The sequence below is a fragment of the Ursus americanus genome, chromosome 8, assembly GCF_024610735.1.
Source record: "Ursus americanus isolate L20-20 chromosome 8, mUrsAme1.1.p, whole genome shotgun sequence".
Classification (NCBI taxonomy): Eukaryota; Metazoa; Chordata; class Mammalia; order Carnivora; family Ursidae; genus Ursus; species Ursus americanus.
Genome location: NC_142134.1, coordinates 14,627,830 through 14,650,635, shown reverse-complemented (window position 1 = coordinate 14,650,635; position 22,806 = coordinate 14,627,830). Strand labels below are relative to the sequence as shown.

Here is a 22,806-nt window from a genome sequence, read left to right as displayed (position 1 = left end):
AAAGAGAAAAATAACTCAAATGTTTTTCAGGTTCACGTGATCTGGGATAAAACTCCTTACATTCAGGCTTTTATGTTACTCCATAATAAAGATGCCTCATAGGAAGAAACCCAACTGATGGTCCAAAGAGATAAGAATAGACAAAAATTTAAGACACCTGACCCCCTTCCCAATAGTCAAAATCCTGAGGAAATGGGGGAGGAAGACAGGCAGGCACTGGAAATCCTACAACCACCTGGGCAGACACAAGCACCAGAACCAATGCCCAGCCCCAGGCCCGCTCCTCCACCCCCGCCAGAGCGCTGAACAGCACTCAGAGGAAGAGCCTGCCTTGCAGGAGGGAGAGACAGGAGATGGAGATAAAGGAAAGTCAGTACAAACTTGGAATCTGCCCCTGGCCTTGCCGGCAGCACCCTTGCCGCCTCTGCCGCCACCTCTCCTTCCTGTTCCTGTACCGCCGTCTGGGCCTCGCAAGCAGCAGGCTCCTAGACGTTCCACGGCGCCTTAGCCTTACCCACCGTCAGCTCCTGCTCCGCCTACCCTCACCATCAAGGCGCCCCAAGCTGTTGGGCCCCCTCCTTATGAAGTTCAAACTGGAGCACATCCCGCATCAGCATGAAGTGGCCTGACGGATCTCTTGAACTTAAAACCGCTCACCTCGGACTTCCCCACAGGAGCGCCAGGGAAAACGGACAGTGGGGAGCACACTGCCTGGTCAGTGAGCACAGGTGCAACATATTCGGTATTACAGCTGATTCAAGGTTGTTGGTTTAATTAAAATAGCCACATCTGTGTAGTTATCAACATCAAATATAATGCGGATAATCAATGTTACCTGAATTTATCAAATTCATTTGTATCTGCTGCAATGTGTCAGCAGAAAAAACTTAAAATGACAGTTGAATTTGTCTCTTCAAGTTTTCATGGGTAATTGTTAAAAACAAATAGGTTAAATAAATAAAAAGGTTACAGCTTTCAAAATCTCTGGTAAAAACTTTAAAGTTTTGCTCAGCTAAAGATAAACTGGGTTGAATTCATTGGATATCGAAGTTTTTTTCCAAATAAGATAAAATACAGAAACATTTATTACTAAACATAAGGCCTGGTTGCTTTTGCTTTTTACAGAGAAACGAAGATACTTGGGTCTGCCAGTAAACGTGTTTTATGCTTTATTAAAAATTATACTATGAAAAAACATGTTTCTAAAAATTATGAAGTGTATTCAATTAATTTGCCAATCTAAAGAATTAGTGTAATAGTTCACATTCAATTACTACTTAGTTTTCACTGGAGAATAAGGTTTCTAAGAGTTATAATTCTGAAGGCACCTGGGTGGCTCAACTGGTTAACCGTTCAACTTTTGATTTCTGCTCAGGTCATGATCTCAGGGTCATGAGATTGAGCCCCAAGTGGGGTTCCACACTGGATGTGCAGCCTGCTTAAGATTGTTTCTTTTCCTCTCCCTCTCCCTCTGCCCCAACTCCACTCTCTAAGGAAAAAAAAAAGTTAAAATTCAAAATGTAGAGTGCCTGGTGGGCTCAGTCAGTAAAGCATGCAACTCTTGATCTCTTCTCGAGGTTTTGAGTTTGAGCCCCATGTTGGGTGTAGAGATTATTTAAAAATAAAATCTTAAAAAAACAAAAACTGCTAAATGTAATTGAGACTGCTGGAAATGATAAAGCAACTCTATATGTAGGAACGTAGGAGATATGGGAGAAAGGTATAAGGAATGAAAATACATTTTTACTGAGAGAAAAGAAAATAATTTTGTCCTAAAATGAGACTGCCTGCTTTTCAAGAGAAGCCTTGGAGGGTGGGGCACCCGGGTGGTTCAGCCAGTTAAACATCCGACTCCTGATTTCGGCTCAGGTCATGATCACAGGGTCCTGAAATCGAGCCCCACAGCAGGCTTTGCGCTGAGCATGCGGCCGACTTGAGATTCTTTCTCTCTCTCCCTCTGCCCCTCCCCCCTCACACTTTCATGCTTTCTCTCCTGTCTCAAAACAACAACAACAACAAAACAGAAGAAAGGCTTATGACAAAGTCTGAAAGAAAAGGAAAGTTGTAGAAGGTTTGTGAAGGGGAATCTTTGGGAAAGAATTTTATGCATGGTCAGCACTGACTAACATCAGAATTTATCCATATCTTCCAGGTTGTCCAATTTGTTGACATACAGTTTTTCATAATATTCTCTTATAGTTGTTTGTATTTCTGTGGTGTTGGTTATTATTTCTCCTCTCTCATTTGTGATTTTACTTATCTGGGTCCTTTCTCTTTTCTTTTTGATAAGTCTGGCTATGGGTGTATCAATTTTGTTAATTTATTCAGAGAACCAGATCCTGGTTTCATATTCTTTTTTTACTTACTATAACATTTATTTCTGCTCTTATCTTTATTATCTTCTTCCTTATGCTGGTTTTAGGTTTTGTTTGTTGTTCTTTTTCTATACCAGTTTACTTTTCCCATAAGGTCAGGAATAAGACAATTCTCAGTTATCCACTCTCAGCACTTTTCATTCAACGTAGTACTGGAAGTCCTAGCCACAGCAATCACACAGCAAAAAGAAATAAAAGGTATCCAAATCAGTAAGGAAGAAGTTAAACTTTCATTATTTGCAGATGACATAATACTATATATAGAAAACCCAAAAGACTCCACCAAAAAATGGCTAGAACTGACACACAAATTCAGTAAAGTCACAGGATACAAAATCAATGTAAAGAAATATGCTGCATTTCTATACACCAATAACGAAGCAGCAGAAAGAGAAATTAGGAAAACAATCCTATTTATAATTGCACCAAAAATAATAAGATATCTGGAAATAAACAAACCAAAGGGATGAAAGACCTGGACTCTGAAAACTATAAAACACTGACAAAAGAAATTAAAGACAACACAAAGAAATGGAAAGACATTCCATGCTCATGGATTGGAAGAACAAATATTGTTAAAATGTCAATACTACCCAAATCGATCTACACGTTTAATACAATCCCTATCAAAACACCAGCAGCATTTTACATGGAACTAGAATAAAGAATCTTAAAATTTGTATGGAACCACAGAAGACTCTGAATAGCCCAAGCAATCTTGAAAAAGAAAAGAGAAGCTGGAGGCATCATGATTTGGACTTCAAGTTATATTACAAAGCTGTAGTAATCAAAACAGTACGATACTGGCACAAAATTAAGACACATAGGTCAATAGAATAGAATAGAAAACCCAGAAATGAACCCACAACTATATGGTCAATTAATCTTTAACAAAGCAGGAAAGAATATCCAATGGCAAAAAGACAGTTTCTTCAACAAATGGTGTTTGATAAACTGGACAGCAACATGCAGAAGAATGAAACTGGACCACTTTCTTATACTATACACAAAAATAAATTCAAAATGGATGAAAGACCTAAACGTGAGACAGGAAACCATCAAAATCCTAGAGGAGAACACAGGTGGTCACCTCTTTGCATTGGCCACTGCAACTCTTACTAGATATGTCTCCTGAGGCAAGGGAAACACAAGCAAAAATAAACTACTGGGACTACATCAAAATAAAAATCCTCTGCATGGTGAAGGAAACGATCAACAAAACTAAAGGCAACCCTTCAATGGGAGAAGATATTTGCAAATGACATATATAATAAAGGGTTGGTATCCAAAATATATAAAGAACTGATATAACTCAACACCCAAAAAACAAATAATGTAACTAAAAAATAGAAGACGGGAACAAACATTTCTCCAAAGAAGACATACTGATGGCCAACAGACACGTGAAAGGATGTTCATCACCACTTACCATCAGGGAAATGCAAATCAAAACTACAATGAGGTATCACCTCACATCTGTCAGAATGGTTAAAAATCAACAACAGGAGAAAAAACAGTTGTTGGCAAGGATGGAGGAAAAGGAACCCTTGCGCACTGTTGAAAGAAATGCAAACTGGTGCAGCCACTCTGGAAGACAGTATGGAGTTTCCTCAAAAAGTTAAAAATAGAACTACCCTATGATCCAGTAATCGCACTACTAGGTATTTACTCAAAGAATACAAACCACTAATTCAAAGGGATACATGCACCCCTATGTTTATAGCAGCATTATTTACAATAGCCAAGATATGGAAGCAGCCTTAGTATCCATCGATTGATGACTGGATAAAGAAGTGGTATACGTATACCGTGGAATATCTTCAGCAATAAAAAATGAAATCTTTCCAATTGCAATGACATGGAGTTAGAGAATACTTTGTTAAGCAAAATAAGTCAGTCAGAGAAAGACAAATACCATATGATTTCACTCATATGTGGAATTTAAGAAACAAAACAAATGAGCAAAGGGAAAAAAATAAGAGAGAAATCAAGAAACAGACTCTTGGGCACCTGGGTGGCTCAGTCCATTAAGTGTCCAACTCTTGGTTTCAGGTCAGGTCCTGATCTCATGGCTGGTGAAACTGAGCACCCCCTGCCCCACCTCAGCATCAGTGAGGAGTCTGCTTGGATATTCTCTGCCTCTGCCTCTGCCCCTTCCCCGGCTTGTGTTCATGCTCTCTCTCTCTCTCTGTCTCAGTCTCAAATAAATAAATAAATAAATAAATTTTTTTTTTTTTTTTAAAGAAACAGACTCTTGGGGCTCCTGGCTGGCTCAATCAGTGGACTGTGCAACTCTTGATCTCAGGATTGTGAGTTTGAGCCCTACGTTGGGTATAGAGATTACTTAAAAATAAAATCTTAAAAAAAAAAAAAGAAAGAAACAGACTCTTAATTATAGAGAGCAAACTGATGGTTACCAGAGGGAGAAAGGCTGGGGAAGGGGTTAAACAGGTGAGGGGGATGAAGGAGGGCACTTGCTGTAATGAGCACCAGGTGGTTGTGTAGAACTGTTCAATCACTATACTGCACACCTGAAACTAATACAACACTGTATGTTAACTAACTGGAATTGAAATAAAAACTTAAAATGAAAAAAAAAAGTACACTGGTATAAAATGAAAATTTGGTTTTTCTCTCTGTTAAAAAGATAAGGTTTTCTTGGATTGCTGGTCTGCTCTTGATAAGATATTACAAAGTTTTTTTTCTTTATCTTCCCAGTAAAACAAAGTTTCTATATTTGTTTTTATCAGGTCTTTAATTACTCAAGAAAACTAAGATGTGTCAATATTAAAGGAGCTGAGGTTTGCTAAGAACTAGATAACCATCTATACAATCTCTATTGCCATTTTAGTTAAACAGATCACTAAGTTTTAAGTTTTACAATGATCTCTAATCCTACTTAGGCCTGTGCTTTAAAATTTTTTTATATTCTTAATAAACTTCCCAAAACTTTAAATTCTAAATAAAGGGTTTTTTTAGACTAATTAGGCTTATTTATTTGGTATGTTAGGTTACATGGGAAACACTGTCAAACAAATATGATAAACTTCTTAGGTTATATTTTGTGGGTAAATGCTACATAACTGTTCCAGAAATTATTTAAAATTCCTAAAGTTTTAATACACCCTGGGATAGTGTCATCACTTAAAATTCTAATTATTGAAATGTTAAAATGTTGTATATCACAGAAATAACCAGATTTCCTTGTCAACCACATTATAATGAACACTCATCAGATCTTTAACCAGGTCCATTTTCCATTTTTGAGTCTTTGGTCATTTACAGTTATTATTCTGAGGCTCTTGCAGAATGTGTTTCAACTTCAAGGAGATTCACAAAAAGGACTTTTGACAAATACAGGTTTCTGATACCCTTCAGATCATAAAAGTCAACTAAGAATTTCCAGCACTAACAAAGAAACTGCACTCAAACAAAATTGAAATTAATTACATGTGACTCAATGAATTAAGAAAAAATAATTAGTTTTTATAACTCTGGTTTAAAACTGCTGGTTCTCTGATCTTCCAGATTTAAGGAAATGTCTCTTAAGATATCTACAATTTACAAAAATATGATAAAATATTCCTTTGTGAACATATTAAAACATTTATCTTTTCTCCCTACCTGAACCCTCCAGAATTTAGAAACTCTCCATGATTATTCTTGCTTTCATGGCAATTGTTTATATAAGTTCAATAAGTATCTGTTCCCCTTGTTATAGGACACCACTGGAAACACCGGTTATATTACCAAGGCTTTGACTAGAATGTCATATTGGAGAGAGACATACATAGACTCAGATATGACCAGACAGCTTTAAGGAAGTACAGTTGACGATATGGAGCCAATAAAGACCCTTGGAGATGTTGGCTTGATACCTTGCTTCCAGAGCTCCCAACAGCCTTACCAGGTGAGTAAAGAACATCACTTCCTGGCAGGTGCCAGAAACCTCCGGATTTTTGGAGGACCTCAAGAAGAGAGGAACTCACTGATAACTACAGATACTGCAGTAGAATCTGATGGCAAACATTTGGTTGGGCTCTCGGTCTTAAAAAGCATTAAAGGTGCAATCTGAAATTCCTTATAAAAGTTCCAAAAAAGCAGATTTTAAAAGAACCTATATGTTCCATTACTATTCTTGCTGTACTTATGTAAATAATTAGGCCAATTTTGTTAAAACTGGACTTACTTTACGAACAAATTAGTCTTAATTTGGCTATCTCTGACAGGAATGAAGGTCACTTTCGAGAGAAAGATCGTATTTTAACTACACACCTTGGCAGATGTTAGATTTAGTTCTGATTAATTATCTTTGAGTGTTTGTTGTTTGCCTGTAAAACTGGGCTGGATCCTGAATTCTTCTGGTTTCCTCAAATATCTGGCTATGACTCTCCAAACCAAGGTTTCTAATCTCGTCCCATTCTCTTATCTTAAAATCATTAAGAATGAAAACTGCCCTTTTTCCTGAAGCCCTGAAAACTGACGCTGGACAACCTGAGATAAACTTTAGAGAAGTTGCCGTATTTACATAGTATAATATATACACTAAAATACATAGACCGTCTTAGTGCCCGTTACTCTATGGGCCACGCAGAAGGGTTACAAGAGACACGCTAACAACAAAGCAGAAACACCCGTCACACTGCCGCCGCCTGCTCCCACTCCGCTGAAGCCTGACCCCTGGAAACCTCACTGGCCGCATTCAGGACTCAGATACTGGGTTTATCATTTGTTCCAACCATTAACCTGGGTTCTTCTCTGGTTTCCATAGACATGCCTCTCAGTAATTTACCGACTTGCTTGCTGAACAAGACAGTCTATGTGACAGCCAACACCACCTGCCACACCTATATTAACTCCTCCTCGGAAATAAGAACCCGCATGAATAAAATCGTACACTGAACCACTTGGCTATAACAGGCTCTTGACCACCACACCCCGCTCTACTTTTTTTCAGGGTGCCTAGTACTGGTTTAGTGATAGTCTCTTGGATACCCATCGGTATCAGATCAATTTTAGAGGAAAAATTGGGTTGAACTATACTGTTACTATTGCTTGGAATATACTTCAGGATAAAATTAATGATGTTATATAGTGCCAAACAATGTAGGAAAATATCCAAGTTCTCGGATGAGAAACTATCTCTGATACCCCCTCCATTAAAATAAGGGACCGAAAGTTACGTCCTAGACCATGTCAAATCCTTTTATTCCAAAGCCGCACTGTGCCCTAAATCAGCCTGAAACAGTTACAGAAGACAGACCTCTGCCCATGTTCCATTAAAATGAAATAAAAGATTGACAATGGGGAATTGTAACAGAGAAAAACTTAGCCTGTCTGACTCCATGTTGCTTCTATGTCTCTTGCTGCTGTGACCTATAGGTTAATATAAAATAAAACAACAAAAAAAACTTCAGCTTAACCCCGCACATAGGCATATTACAGCTAAGATTTACAAAAACTGCTCTTTATCAGAAACCTACTTTACCTGAGGAGATAAAAGTACCCAGACAGTTCATCATCCCAATCCAAGGTTGAGAAATGACCACAGTTCAAGGGACAATTGAAACTGTGCCCCATAGGGTTAATGAAGTTAAAACCAGCAAAAAGTTTAAAGCTTGTTTTTCAGAGAACTCTTTCCCCCAATCACCTGTTGCGTCTTTTCAGACCCCACTAACAAACTCTAGTTGTCTCTGCAGAAGCCTGGCCTCAAGGTCAACTGATAAGGTTCCAGCCTGCGAACAGCAAGCAAGGCCCCGCATTCCATACTTGAGACAATAAGCCCATCCAGGTTATGCGAGCTCTCAGAGCATAACCATAGCTCTAAGATAACCTCCTGGTCAGGGACAGAATTTTCCCTCGTTAACTGTGTACCCCCAAAGTAAACATGGGAATGTATGTTACATATATGTTTGTTCAGTGCACATGTTCCATCTTTCCTTGTAAATAATCCTAAATTTCCCCACCCTTTTATCAAGATGTATGTAAAGGATTCTTTGGGTTTTTCTCTTGCCAATGTACTTTGTGGAATTCTTTCACTGTTCATGTATCTTTGTTGTAAATGTTATACGAAATGCAAAACCAGACAACTTAAGCCAAGGACATGTACTATGTCTGCTTGTCAAGTGGACTTAATAGATATATAACATATATAAATTTTAAACTTCCCACCACTTACATTACAATAAGTTCCCTGCAATAAGGACCCATAGGTAAAAAAAAAAAAAAAAGGAAAAAAAAACATATATATATATATATATAAAATCTATGTTTTCATAGCTAGCATCAAGGGACTTAAGGGATCCAGGGCAGACAAGCCAGTCATCCTGGCACCAAGAACCATAAAAACATAAAGTTGATCACCAATTCTTCCTGAGGAAAGATAATTGATCAAAAGGGGGAAATGTAGGGTGCACGGCTGGCTTAGTCAATAGACCATATGACTCTAGATCTTGAGGTCATAAGTTTAAGCCCCACATTGGGTGTAGAGCTTACTTAAAAAAACAAAACATTTAACGGGGAAATGATAAAGGAAATTGTCCTCTTTTAGCTTTTGTGGGCCCTGCTCTTAGGCTTCCAGGAAGCTATACTTGAACATTTCCCATCAAGGTCAACATGACTCAGCAAAACCACAAAGCATAGGCTCTCTTTCTGCCTGGAGCACAGTGTATCTGCTTAATTAAAGAAATTACCAAGAGGAGTATTCCAAACATAAAGATAAGAAAAACAAAACAAAACTCCCTGATTCCCACTGGAGTAAAGTCATACAGCCTTGCACACACTAAAAACATGAAATAAAATCTGTAACATTTAAGGAATATCCTTCATCACCATGATTTGTTTCCCTTTATGTAAAAACCATGTATAACCCTGCAGCAAACGTTCCTTCCTTGAAGCACTCTCTTCTTTGTGAAGATTATGCATCCCAAGCAGCTGCCCTAACTTGGGCTTGAATAAAACTCTTTTCCTTTCTCTTTGAAATTTCCTTTTCATGTGTCTGTCAGCCATCTGGATGTCTTCTTTGGGAAAATGTCTATTCATGTCTTCTGCTCATATTTTACCTGGATTATTTGTTTTTTGGGTGTTCAGTTTGGTAAGTTCTTTATTTATTTTGCATACTAACCCTTTTTTTTTTTAAGATTTTATTTATTTATTTGACAGAGAGAGACAGCCAGCGAGAGAGGGAACACAAGCAGGGAGAGTGGGGAGAGGAAGAAGCAGGCTCCCAGCAGAGCAGGGAGCCTGATGCGGGGCTCAATCCCAGCACTCTGGGATCACACCCTGAGCCGAAGGCAGACGCTTAATGACTGAGCCACCCAGGCGCCCCTGGATACTAACTCGTTATCAGATATGTCATTGCAAATATACGCTCCCATTCCCAAGGTTGCTTTTAGTTTTGTTGATTGTCCTTCACTGTGCAGAAGATTTTTATTTTGGTGTAGTTCCAACAGTTTGTTTTTGCTTGTGTTTCCCTTGCCTCAGGAGACATATCTAGTAAGAGTTGCTATGGCCAATGCAAAGAGGTGACCACCTGTGTTCTCCTCTAGGATTTTGATGGTTTCCTGTCTTCACGTTTAGGTCTTTCATCCATTTTGAATTTATTTTTGTGTATGGTATAAGAAAGTGGTCCAGTTTCATTCTTCTGCATGTTGCTGTCCAGCTTACCCAACACCATTTGTTGAAGAGACTGTCTTTTTGCCATTGGATATTCTTTCCTGCTTTGTCAGAGATTAACTGACCATGGAGTTATGGATCCATTTCTGGGTTTTCTATTCTGTTCCATGGATCTCTGTGTGTTTTTATGCCCGTACCATACTTGTTTTGATCACTATTCCCTTGTAATGTAACTTGGAAGTCTGGAATCAAGATGCCTCCAGCTTCTCTTTTCTTTTTCAGGATTGCTTTGGCTATTCAGGGTGTTTTGTAGTTCCATACAAATTTTAGGATTGTTCGTTCTAGCTCTGTGAAAAATGCTGTTGGTATTTTGAAGGGGATTGCAGTAAATGTGTAGATTGCTTTGGATAATATAGACATTTTAACAATATTTGTTCTTCCAATCCATGAGCATGGAACGTTTTTCCATTTCTTTGGGTCATCTTCAATTTCTTTTATAAGGGTTCTATAGTATTCAGAGTATAGTTCTTTTAGCTCTTTGATTAGGTTTATTCCTAGATAGCTTACGATTCCTTGATTTTTCTTTCTTTTTTAAAAATATTTTACGTATCTATTTGATGGAGAGAGAGTGAGCAAGCAAGGGAGCACAAGCAGGAGGAGTGGGAGAGAGAGAGAGAAGCAAGCTCCCCACTGAGTAGGGAGTCCGATGCAGGGCTCGATCCCAGGACCCTGGGATCATAACCTGAGCCGAAGGCAGAGGCTTAACCAACTGAGCCACCCAGGCACCCCAATTCCTTGATTTTTCTTTCTGCTGCTTCATTATTGGTGTATTGAAATACAATAGATTTCTGTACATTGATTTTGTATCCTGCAACTTTAATGAATTTGTGTATTGGTTCTAGCAAATTTTTGGTGGAGTCTTGGGTTTTCTACATAGAGTAAGCAGTCTGCAAATAGTGAAAATTTGACTTCTTCCTTGCTGATTTGGATGTCTTTTATTTCCTTTTGTTGTCTGATTGCTGAGGCTAGGATTTCCAGGACTATGTTAAAAAACAGTGATGGAAGTGGACATCATTGTCTTTTCCTGACCATAGAAGAAAAGTGATCAGTTTTTCCCCACTGAGGATTATATTAGCTGTGGGTTTTTCATGTATGGACTTTAATGTTGAGGTATGTTCCTCTATCCCTACTTTGTTGAGGGTTTTTAACTAAGAATGGATGCTGTAGGGGCACCTGGGTGGCTCACATGGTTAAGTGTCTGCCTTCAGCTGAGGTCATGATCTCCAGGTCCTGGGATTGAGCCCCACGTCGGGCTGCCAGCTCAGTGGGGAGTCTGTTTCTCCCTCTCCCTCTGCCTCTCCCCCTGCTTGTGCTCCTCTCTCAAATAAATAAATAAAAATCTTAAAAAAAAAAAAAAAAGAATGGATGCTGTACTTTGTCAAATGCTTTTTCTGCATCTATTGGGAGAATTATATGGTTCTTATTCTTTCTATTGTTAATGTGGTGTATCAGGCTTATTGATTTGGAAATACTGAACCACCCTTGCAACCCAGGAACAAATCCCACTTGATTGTGGTGAATGATTCTTTTAGTGTACTGTTGGATTCAATTCGCTAGTATTTTATTGAGAACTTTTGCAACCATGTTCATCAGAGATATTGGCTTATAGTTCTCTTTTTTAGTGGAGAAACTAGATTTTAAACCAAAGACTGTAACAAGAGATGAAGAAGGGCATTATATCATAATAAAGGGGTCTATCTAACAAGAAGATCTAACAATTGTAAATATTTATGCCCCAACTTGGGAGCACCCAAATATATAAAACAATTAACAAACATAAAGGAACTCATTGATAATAATATAATAATAAAAGAGGATTTTAACACCCCATTTACATCAATGGACAGATCATCTAATTCAGAACATTTCACCCTAAAGCAGCAAAATACACATTCTTTTCAAGTGTTCATCGGACATTCTCCAGAATAGATCAAATACTAGGTCCCAAATCAGGCCTCAACAACTACAAAAAAGACGGAGATCATACCATGCATATTTTCAGACCACAACACTATGAAACTTGAAGTCAACCATAAGAAAAAGTTTGGAAAGATCACAAATACATGGAGGCTAAAGAACATCCAACTAAAGAATGAATGGGTCAACCAGAAAATTAAAGAAGAAAGAAAAAACACATGGAAACAAATGAAAATGCAAACACGACACTCCAAAACCCTTGGGGTGCAGCAAAAGCAGCCATAAGAGAGAAGTACATAGCAATACAGGTCTATCTCAAGAAGCAGAAAAAAATCTCAAATACACAACCTAACTTTACACCTAAAGGAGCTTTAAAGAACAAATGAAGCCTAAAGCCTGCAGAAGAAGGGAAATAATAAAGATCAAAGCAGAAATAAATGATACAGAAACAAAGAAAAACACAAAACAGGAGAACAGATCATGAAACTAGAGGCTGGTTCTTTGAAAAAATTAATAAAATTGATAAACCTGTAGTCAAACTTGTCAAAAAAGAAGAGAGAGGGGGCGCCTGGGTGGCACAGCGGTTAAGCGTCTGCCTTCGGCTCAGGGCGTGATCCCGGCGCTATGGGATCGAGCCCCACATCGGCCTCCTCTGCTATGAGCCTGCTTCTTCCTCTCCCACTCCCCCTGCTTGTGTTCCCTCTCTCGCTGGCTGTCTCTATCTCTGTTGAATAAATAAATTTTAAAAAATCTTAAAAAAAAAAAGAAGAAGAGAGAGGACCCAAATAAAATCACAAATGAGAGAGGAGAAATAACAACCAACGCCACAAAAATGCAAACAATTATAAGAAAATATTATGAAAAATTATATGCCAACAAATTGAGCATGTTTTCATACGGCTTCACAGGAGAATTCTACCAAACATTTAAATAAGAGTTAATACCTATCCTTCTCGAACTGTTATAAAAAATTATATGCCAACAAATTGAACATGGTTTCAGGTGGCCTCACAACAGAATTCTATTAAACATTTAAATGAGTTAATACCTGTTCTTCTCAAACTATCTCAAAAAATATAAATGGAAGGAAAACTTCCAAACTCATTCTACGAGGCCAGCATTACCCTGATTCCAAAACCAGAAAAAGACTTTCAAATTCTTAAAAAGTTTTGTTCATTTTGCATCAACACCTACTAGGGCTACAAAGGTGAAATTTGGACTTGGAAGTTATCAGTTGGAAACCTTAAACTTTTGAGGTCCCAGAAGGGCTGTGCCCTGAGAATATAGGCAACCCAGAAACAGATCAACTTCTACTCAAAGTGATCCATTCATATTTGATTTGCATGCAAGAAGAAAGTTAAATCCACTCTGAAAGATATCATCATCCAAATTTTCAATCAAAAATTACCAGACATGCCAGAAAATAAGACCTAATGTTCCAAAAACAAGAAAATAGAAATAGACCCACAGGTAACGCAGACTAGAGTCATCAGACATTGACATATCTTTATAGATATATATATCATCTTTATTTTTAAGAAAATGAAAAGATAATCACCAAAGAACTAGAATCTATATTTAAAACAAAACAAAACAAAAATAGATGAGTTTAACAGCAGTTTAGGCACAGATTAGAAAACAGAATTAGTGGAACTGGTAGACTGGTATGCAGAAAACATCCAGATCAAAGCATGGATAAAAATTATCAACATGGGTGGGGGGGAAGGTCCTCCAGACTGAGAAAGATGAAAACTACACAAAAGAGTCTAAGAGGGGTGCCTGGGTGGCACAGTCAGTTAAGCAACCAATTAACTGGTTTCAGATCAGGTCATGATCTCAGGGTCATGAGATCAAGCCCAGCGCCGGGCTCCACATCCAGCACAGAGTCTGCTTGAGACTGTCTCTCCTCTGCCCCTCCTGCTCATGCTCTCTCTTTCTCTCCCTCTAAAATAAATAAATCTTAAAAAAAAAAGCCTAAGAAACATATGGGATATGATGAAAAAGTTCTGGCATACAGGTAACTGGAGACCTGGGAGTGGAAAACTGAAGCAGAATCAACATTTTAAGAAAAACCAACCACGTATTTTCTAAAACTGATGAGGTTATTAAGCCACAAATTGAAGAAGCTCTAGGAACATCAACACAGGATTATAAAAAAGAAAACCACACCTGGGCATATGGTAGTAAAGTGGCTAGAAACCAAAGTAATAGCTAAGTAATGGTTCTGTACTCAAAACCTGCTCTATTGCCATCACATTCATAACACTCCATTCAATTTTAGAAACTGGAAAAGTAGGGACCACCTAAAGATTGGCACCCGGGAAATTAAAGGTAAATAGCTTAGTTTTAATTTGTGAACATGATGAATGTAATAATTAGCCAAAATTCTTAATAGGTGAAAGCAGTGAAAACAAAAAAGTTCAAGGTACAAGTAATTTATAACCCTTACATCTTGATTTTATATTCTCTTAAATAGGTGAAAGCAGTGAAAACAAAAGTTCAAGGTACAAGTAATTTATAACCCTTACATCTTGATTTTATAAACTTCTTAAGCCATCTCTCCATGTCTTCAGAAGCCAAAATATGCCAGTTCGAATGCCAGCTGTCACCTCTACTACCATCCCCATTTGAGGTTTAGCACTGAGGAAGCCACTGTGAGTTCCTAAGGTTTAGCACTGAGGAAGCCAGTGTGAGCTCCTAAGACTCATAAAGATAATCAAATAACATACCAAATTCAAATAAGACGTTGGCTCAGGATGAAAATTTCTAAGAGATTTGCTGTGAGATTTTCTGCTAATAAAAGGCACCAACTGGAACTAAAGTGCCCCAAAGACCCATGCCCATGCCCATGCCCATGCAAGGAAGATGGCTAAAATTTACCAACGCGATCCCATTCAGAAGTGTGTGCAGAGTGCCTTCATGATGCTGCGATTAAGTTTGTGATTCACACTGTGTAGGAGCTGCATGGCTCCTCACTAGGACTCCAACAATCCTCCTCAGGGAGACAGCAGGGCTTCAGAAACTCATGAGTCACACATCAAGAGATTAGACAGGTATAACCAAGGCACACCATCCAGCTAAAGCACATTATACACATACACACAAAAAAGACAACCAACTTTTTATTTCTAACACCAATATGGAACAATGCATTACTCTAAGACAAAACAAAAATATACAGTAGTAATTATACAATAAAGAAAATACAACAACCCCAGCACCATATTAAGCTCAAAGTGCTTGAACTCTAGTTAAGACCATATACTGGGTTTAGAGGAGTCACCAAAAGTAACTGCCTCCAAGTAAACATTAATCTCTCCCTACTGTCAGAAGCTTTCTGGACATATGTCTTGCTACCTTTGGATTAGCATTATCTTCTTTTGTATATAAAAAACAACCTAAATCACATCTAGATTTCCCTAACACAAAAATCACCTTCCCACTTCGCTGCTACTTCCTTCCTTCCAGAGCATCTACTAGTCCTAATTGTATTCTTATCCCTTTCTTTATCCTAGACCTACTTCAAAAACATTTATTTTTAAAGATTTATTTATTAGAGAGAGAGAGAGCATGGTGGAGAAAGAAGAGAGAGAGGGAGAGTGAAATTCAAGCAGACTCCATGGTGAGTGTGGAGCCTGATGTGGGGCTCAATCTCACGACCCTGAGATCAAGACCTGAGCTGAAACCAGGAGTCAGATGCTCAACCAACTACACCACCCAGATGTCCCCCAAAACATGTATTAAGCTGCAATTTTCACAATATTTTAACTCTATTCTGAAATTGGCCTACAAATATCTTCATATAACATTGAAGCCAGTGATTTAATAAATAAGAGGCATGTATTTATTACTTTGCAAAAAAATAACCCTTATACATTTATGTCTATATGTACTTGTAGAGTCAGTTTCTCAAAACCAATGGAACTGAAGTGTACACACAGCATGCACACACACACACACACACACACACACACCCCACCACCATATTCAAATCAAATGGATTTATATTAAGTGTCAAACTAGATGCTATAAAATTTATAATCAGATACACAAAATATGAATTGAATTATGAATACACTGCTGATAGTGGATACAATAATATAAGATAAAAGCACCCAAATGGCTTCGCAACTCACTTGAACCCATTGTACTCTGTTATCTGACCTGATTATATCTCTTAGCCAGCTAGAAAATTCCTTTCAAACATGATTGAGGGGCTTTAAATAATGAGCTTCTTTTCCCCTTTCCAGCTATCCCTATTCTGGTGATTGGACAGATGTCACCTTTCCTTTCTTCTTGTTTTCTACTAGTGAAGCCACATTTTTACTTTTTTGGAATGTTTGGACAGTCTTCTGCCATAGATGTTGGCATATCTATTATAAGAATGATAATCTGCATTTAAAATGCCCTTCTTCTCTATTTTACTCGTTGCCATACTTATAACCTGAGAGCCTACTGTAAACAGAATGCATAATACAATACAAACTGCACACAGATAAGAAAAAGTACACAGGTTAATTCTAAAGTCCTCAGCTGGACACCTGCCTACAATTATAACCATTGCTCATGCTAGGAGAAGCCAGGGTAGTCTCAGGTCAAGGATTAGTGCCTTCCTCTTACATTCTTTCCCTAGTGCTAACACTAGTAAATGGAGAGTTCCAATGCTGCCTCGCAGTCACAAGGATAGGCTGTGTAAGCATATCTCCTTCAATTATTTACTACAATACCAAGAGATTACAATCCTGACAAGGAGTTAGGGGGTCTCAAGTCACTATCAGGTGATTACTATAAAACTTATGGACAGAAAACAGAAGGAGGAAGAGTATTGAGCATTGTTAAAAAGGGAACTTAAAATCTGAATTTTAACTTCCATAAATTATCGCTGGCATTTCAAAAGTCCTCTGTCAATCAATGGGTTTTCATGTTATCTGTGATTTGACAGATCCACCTTGAAGTGTCCAACTGGGCACCCTGGGCCCCCACAGCATTGCAGCAGAGTGATCTGGGAAACAGGGCGTGAAAGACAAGGTCATCCAGACAGAGCTATGGAGACCCCATCACGGAAGGTATGTACAATCAGTGAGAAGCCACTGAGGCCTTTTAGGCAAGACTTCTGATTCTTAACTATGTTTAAAAGATGACTCTGGCAGGTGTATGGCAAGCACAGCAGCAAGGGCCAGTTAGAAGAAAGCAGGTGAGACCTGCTTGGACAAGGGGATGAGCCTCAGTAGTAACAGAGGGGACATCAAAAACTCAAGGACACACTTCCAATGTGGAAGTTTTAGATGCCTGTAAGACATCTGAGAGAGAGAGAGAGATCTTTGGTTAAAAACTGAGAACCATAAACAAGACTCTTGCAGATGGCAAAACACCCCACCATCTTGGGGTCTTCCTTATGCAATAATGTATTGCTTTCTGATTTTTTTAAAAAATGCAACAGACCCACATTTGATTGAGCATCCAAGTGTAAACTGTTTTCTAAGAGGCACTGATGGATTTACACTGTCACACACAATTGTAAAGTTTAGGACCTTGGCAGCTGCAGTGAATTTCAAAATCCAAATAGAAGATCTTTGTCCTTGGCCTCCTAAGCCCTTTGACCTTCTCTCCTCTAATGATCTTGTGCTCCCTACTATCTCAGTCCTATACACGCACAACCTTGGAAGTGTAATTAAAGACACTACACTGTCTTCTCACCCACCTATCTTTCTCATCTTTTATCCATCGCCTATCCTTCCAGCCCATTCCATTTATCAGGGGACAACACCCCTAAGACTCCCTCTGTTCCCACCCAAAGTTAACCCTCTACTCTCCTTATAATTTGAAGACATTTTGCACATCATAAACATAGGACCTATGCATATGTCCCCTTCACATATATTCAGCCATTAGTCAAAATATAATTTAACTAAGCTACTTAACAAAATTCCTGCTTTCTTATTAGAGCCTAATAAATAAAAGTTTGTCTCTTCATTCTGTTTGTTTTGTAAGCACTTACAGGTCATTATTTTTTTTTAAGATTTTATTTATTTATTTGAGAGAGAGAAAGAGAGAGAGCACAAGCAGGGGGGAAGGGCAGAGGGAGAAGTAGACTCCCTGTTGAGCAGGGAGCCCCATATGGGCCTCGAACCCAGGACCCTGGGATCATGACGCTTAACCGACTGAGCCACCCAGGTGCCCCTTACAGGTCATTATTTGAGAAAAACTGGGAACTTTTAAAAACTCTAAACCCTGAAAATTTTATTTATTTCCCATAAGAGACTAAACCTAAACTGGCAACTACAATGAGGTCCTCTATAATGTTTGAAATTTAAAGCATTATCCCTGTTGTACACATGCACTTGCTAGGTCACAAATTTATTACGCTTAAAAAGCCCAAAGTAACTTCAGTAACATACTTAATAACCAGATCTCGGTTTCTTTAACAACAACAACAAAAAAGGAACCAGAGTGTCTTGGAGAAATGGTTGATTCCAGGATTGCGACATGGAAAATACAAAACGAGCCTGAACTGTTCTATGGTACCAAAAAGTAAAGATAAAACTTTTGGGGTGGGGGGTGAGAGGGCACGTGGTCTGTCAAAAGGACACAGAGGCTAACCTGAAAGAAAGTTCTAGTGGCCAAAACTGGAACAGTTTGCACAGCAAGTTAAATAACAACCCATAAAATAACAAATATCCATGAACCTGTACTGATACAAATAGCTGAATAAATAAATGGGGAAGAAGACAGTTCTAATCAGTGAACATAAAAAGAACAAATGAGAAAAAAAATGCTTAATCACCATTAGAACAATATAGTCCAGGGGCGCCTGGGTGGCTCAATGGGTTAAGCGGCTGACTTGGGTTTCGGCTCAGATCGTGATCTCACAGTTGTGGGATCGAGCCCCATGTCGGGCTTCATGCTCAGCTCAAAGTCTGCTTCAGATTGTCTCTCCTCTCCCTCTGCCCCTCCCCACTCGTGTTCTCTTTCTCTCAAATAAATAAAATCTTTTAAATAAATAAATAAGAACAATATAGTACAATGTACATCAAGTTCCACCAATGGATGCTAAAATTAGTGAATAAAAGTTTAAGGAGAAACAGGATATTCACACAATCCAAGATATCTACTAATTACAAAGAGAAAAACAACTTTCCACTGGGACCAGGCAAATAGCACCTTAATCAAGGTTTACATCAGCATAAGACGTCACATGCCCCGGACATGATGCACTTCTGGTATTTTTTCCCAAAATGCCTAACTTGAATCTAATCATGAGAAAACATAAAGTACTAATTGAGGAACGGTCTACAAAATAACTGACCATTACTCTTCACAAGTTCATAGACTGGATCCTGAACAGAAAAAGGATAGTGAAAAGCCAGTGAAATCCAAATAAGTGTATAGTTTTGTTTTGTTTTTTTAAAGATTTTATTTCTTTCTTTGACAGAAAGAGAGCACAAACAGTGGGAGCAGCAGAGGGAGGGAGAGAAGCAGACTCCCTGCTGAGCAGGGAGCCCGATGTGGGGCTTGATCCAGGGACCTGGTATCATGACCTGAGCTGAAGGCAGACGCTTAACCGAATGAGCCACCCAGGTGCCCCCAAATAAGTGTGTAGTTTTGATAACGGTATGATAGTATCGCACTGATGTGAATCTATCAGTTTTCACAATTTTACTACAGTTATACAAGTTGTTACAGGAATTCTCTGTACCATATTTTTCTGCAAATTTTCAGTAAGCCTAAAAATTACTTCAAAATAGCAAATTAAAATCAATAATGAAAGAACCCCAATATTTTTTCAATATTCCTAATGGAAGCATAATGTCAGATTTAAAATGCTATCTTTGGGACGCCTGGGTGGCACAGTTGGTTGAGCGTCCAACTCTTGGTTTCAGCTCAGGTCGTTATCTCAGGGTTGTGAGATCGAGCCCCACGTCCAGCTCCGCACTCAGCACAGAGTCAGCTTCACATTCTCTCTCCCTCTCCCTCTGCCCCTCCCGCTTGTGCTCTCGTTCTCTTTCTCTCTCTCTCAAATAAATAAATAAATATTTTAAAAAATGCCATCTGTGTTCTTGAAAACTTCATCAAGAGCTATACAAACCCAGTCACCGCTATATGCATTCTGAAAAGCATTGTTTTATAAAGAATAACACATCAATAACATCTTTTTCTTGTTACCCTGGCATATTTATGATGAGCTGCAATTGAAATGAGAGCTGTGAGATCCTCCTAAGAGCCAAGCTTTAAGGGCTATCACTATTACACTGAGAAGGAAGGAAAAGCAAGCAGCTTACCGTTTGAAAACTGTTCTCCAGAAGTGATTTGCCCCTCTTCCTTATGATGAGGGAGCAGAAGGCAAGCTGAGGACAAAGCACAAGCTGACACCCTGCAATCCCCCCCCCCAATCCTAACTGGGACACGTGTGACATTCTTCCAGGAAGCTCTCAACTATCTTAATGTGAATGCCTTGCTAGAAGGAAAAACAGCCTCAACTTGACAACGGCAAGGCCTCCAGGATCTTGTAGGTCCTCTTTAGCATATGAAAGTTCTTTTGAAAACCTCCGTTTTCCCTTTACCTCCCCCAACCTCAAAGTATTTAATCAATTTCTCCCCACAACCCCGGTGCAACTCTTTCTGCCCCCCAGGTCCTGTCCCTGTGCTTTCATAAAACTACCATTTTGGACCAAAGACATCTCAAGAATTCTTTCTTGGTCGTTGGCTCCGGACCTCACCCCAGCAAACCTCACCTATATTCCAAACCACATCACTTATATAGGTGGAAATAGTGAAGGGAGAAAAACATAGCAATTTGCTTTTTGTTGAAAAATTCAAAACACTTACTTTGCCTCTGGGTTGGGATGGCATTCTATGAGGTAAGATGGAACACATCTCCCTGGGGAGGTGGGGAGATATGTATCTACCTACGAGTCAGAACACAATGGGTTGTCTGTAGCTCCAGGGAACAGACTTCCAATTTTACCCTTCCAGAGAACTCGAAGAACTTAATACCAGTGAAATGACAACTACCTAATGCTACTTGACCCCAAGTACTAATCTCCAAACAGCTCCCTGCCTAAAGAGTAATAAGATTTTTTCAGTTGCAAAACCAAAGAGATTGGGCTAATGATAAGCGCTAGAAGCCTCATTCAATGGGTTTCAGACCTTGCCAAGATTTTACTCCACCCCTTTGTCAAAACAAAACTTCATTGGAATCATGATGAGAACAGCACTTTTGCTTTACTCACACCCACCCACCTGGGTTTTTAAACAACCAGTGCACTACTAACTTCCAATGTTATGATTCTCTGAATGAATATTTATCTCTATGAATAAGCTATGGTGTGGCTCAAAAATTAGCATCCACCTTCTAACAGTCTCTCAGTGAAGTAGAATATCTGCTTCAAAAAAACTACGGGGGGGGGCTATCACAAGAAGGGGGTGTCACTGCTAGTAGGTTTTGAGGGGAGAGGATGATGAAACGTGACGGTTCTACCAACTGTACTTTAAGCAGATGAACTGTAGGATATGTGAGATCTGTCTCATAAAGCTGTGCTGGGGGAAAAAGATGAAGCCCAAACCATCAAGACACTTGATCATCACTGGTTCACAGCCTAGAGTGAACTGGGAACTGATATTTTAAAGGATAAATGTCAGCTTCCTGTAGGTAGACCTATATATCCTATCTCTTACATTGATGATCATCATTCGGGTTCTTTAATTTTCACTAAAAAATCTCAACCCTAACCTATTATCCCAGTAAGCAACACAGATTAAGCCTTCCCTCTTGATATAACCTTTAACTGCTGCCAAACTTCTATCAAAAAGTCCTGACAGAGAGAAATATAGGGAATTTAAAGAACATTAGATCCATCCGTCCCTCTATAAAATCTAGATTTATCCCCGAATAAACCCCAAACCATCAAACAGTGCCATGTGTGACCATAGGGTCTCCGCACCCAACAAGGGTTTCTTATAACCCTTAGGGTAAGGAAAATTCCAACTACAGCAAAGAGTCCTAGAAAATACACTACTGCATGTACTACCTGGATGGGCATGGGGTGCTCTCCCACTGCCATTTAGTCTCCTCTGCATCTTTTGTAAATGCCAGGAAAAGATTTCTATGGAGCTGGTAGGTTTCCTCCTTTATCCTCACTGAATTGTGTGACTAATCATTCCTTTTTATTACGGCTTCCAGGATGCAACTGTAATTTGCACAACATCTGCCCGAGTCCATTTTAACGCGCTTCCCTTTACACTTGGTTGTATTTTATCTTCCGCTTGGAATACTTATGCTCACCTCAAATGTTTCATGGATGCTTAATAAAATTAACGCAGAAATAGATGTTGGCTGTAAGCGTATTTTAATAGCATCTTAACACAAAAGAATGTGTTTCCTAAGGGAGCTCTTGCTGAAGGCTCAGGGTCTGGAACAAAGATAACAGATACACATTTGTTACTATAAATCTGTTTTTTTCTAAAGGTGGAATGAGCTTTTATATTTCCACTATTAGGCAAGAAAAGAAAACTAGGCAACATTACAGTTATTTTTTTAACTGTAAATTTACAATCTAATTTTATGGTCTTTTATTTTTCTGTATTGCTCTAACTTCTTCAGTACTATTTTTTTTTTAAGATTTTACTTATTTGAGAGTGCACAAGTGGGGGGCAGGGGGAGAGAGAGAAGCAGGCTCTCCACTGAGGACACTGGGTTCATGACCTGAGCAAAAGGCAGATGCTTGACCAACTGAACCAGCCAGGCGCCCTGCTTTAGTTATTATTTTTAATAATAATTGCATAAGCTGGTTAATTTTTTGAAGTCAATCATTAAAAACCAACTATCCACAAAAAAAATTAC

The 22,806-nt window shown here is 38.8% G+C and overlaps 1 protein-coding gene across 8 annotated transcripts in view; it reads right to left on the bottom strand.

Annotated features, from left to right (window-relative positions):
• ABCG2 (ATP binding cassette subfamily G member 2 (JR blood group)) overlaps positions 1–22,806 on the bottom strand; it is a 135,675-nt gene that overhangs the window by 39,783 nt on the left and 73,086 nt on the right. For 2 of the 8 annotated variants that reach the window (XM_045791647.2, XM_045791636.2), the window contains exon 2: positions 22,249–22,375. The exons of 5 other annotated variants lie outside the window; for them this stretch is intronic. In XM_045791647.2, the coding sequence (XP_045647603.1) occupies positions 22,249–22,262 (14 nt within the window). In that variant the 5' untranslated portion in view covers positions 22,263–22,375. Of the gene's footprint in view, positions 1–20,792; positions 21,029–22,248; positions 22,376–22,806 lie in introns of those variants that run through there. One more of the 8 variants, XM_087864004.1, reaches the window with a different exon arrangement.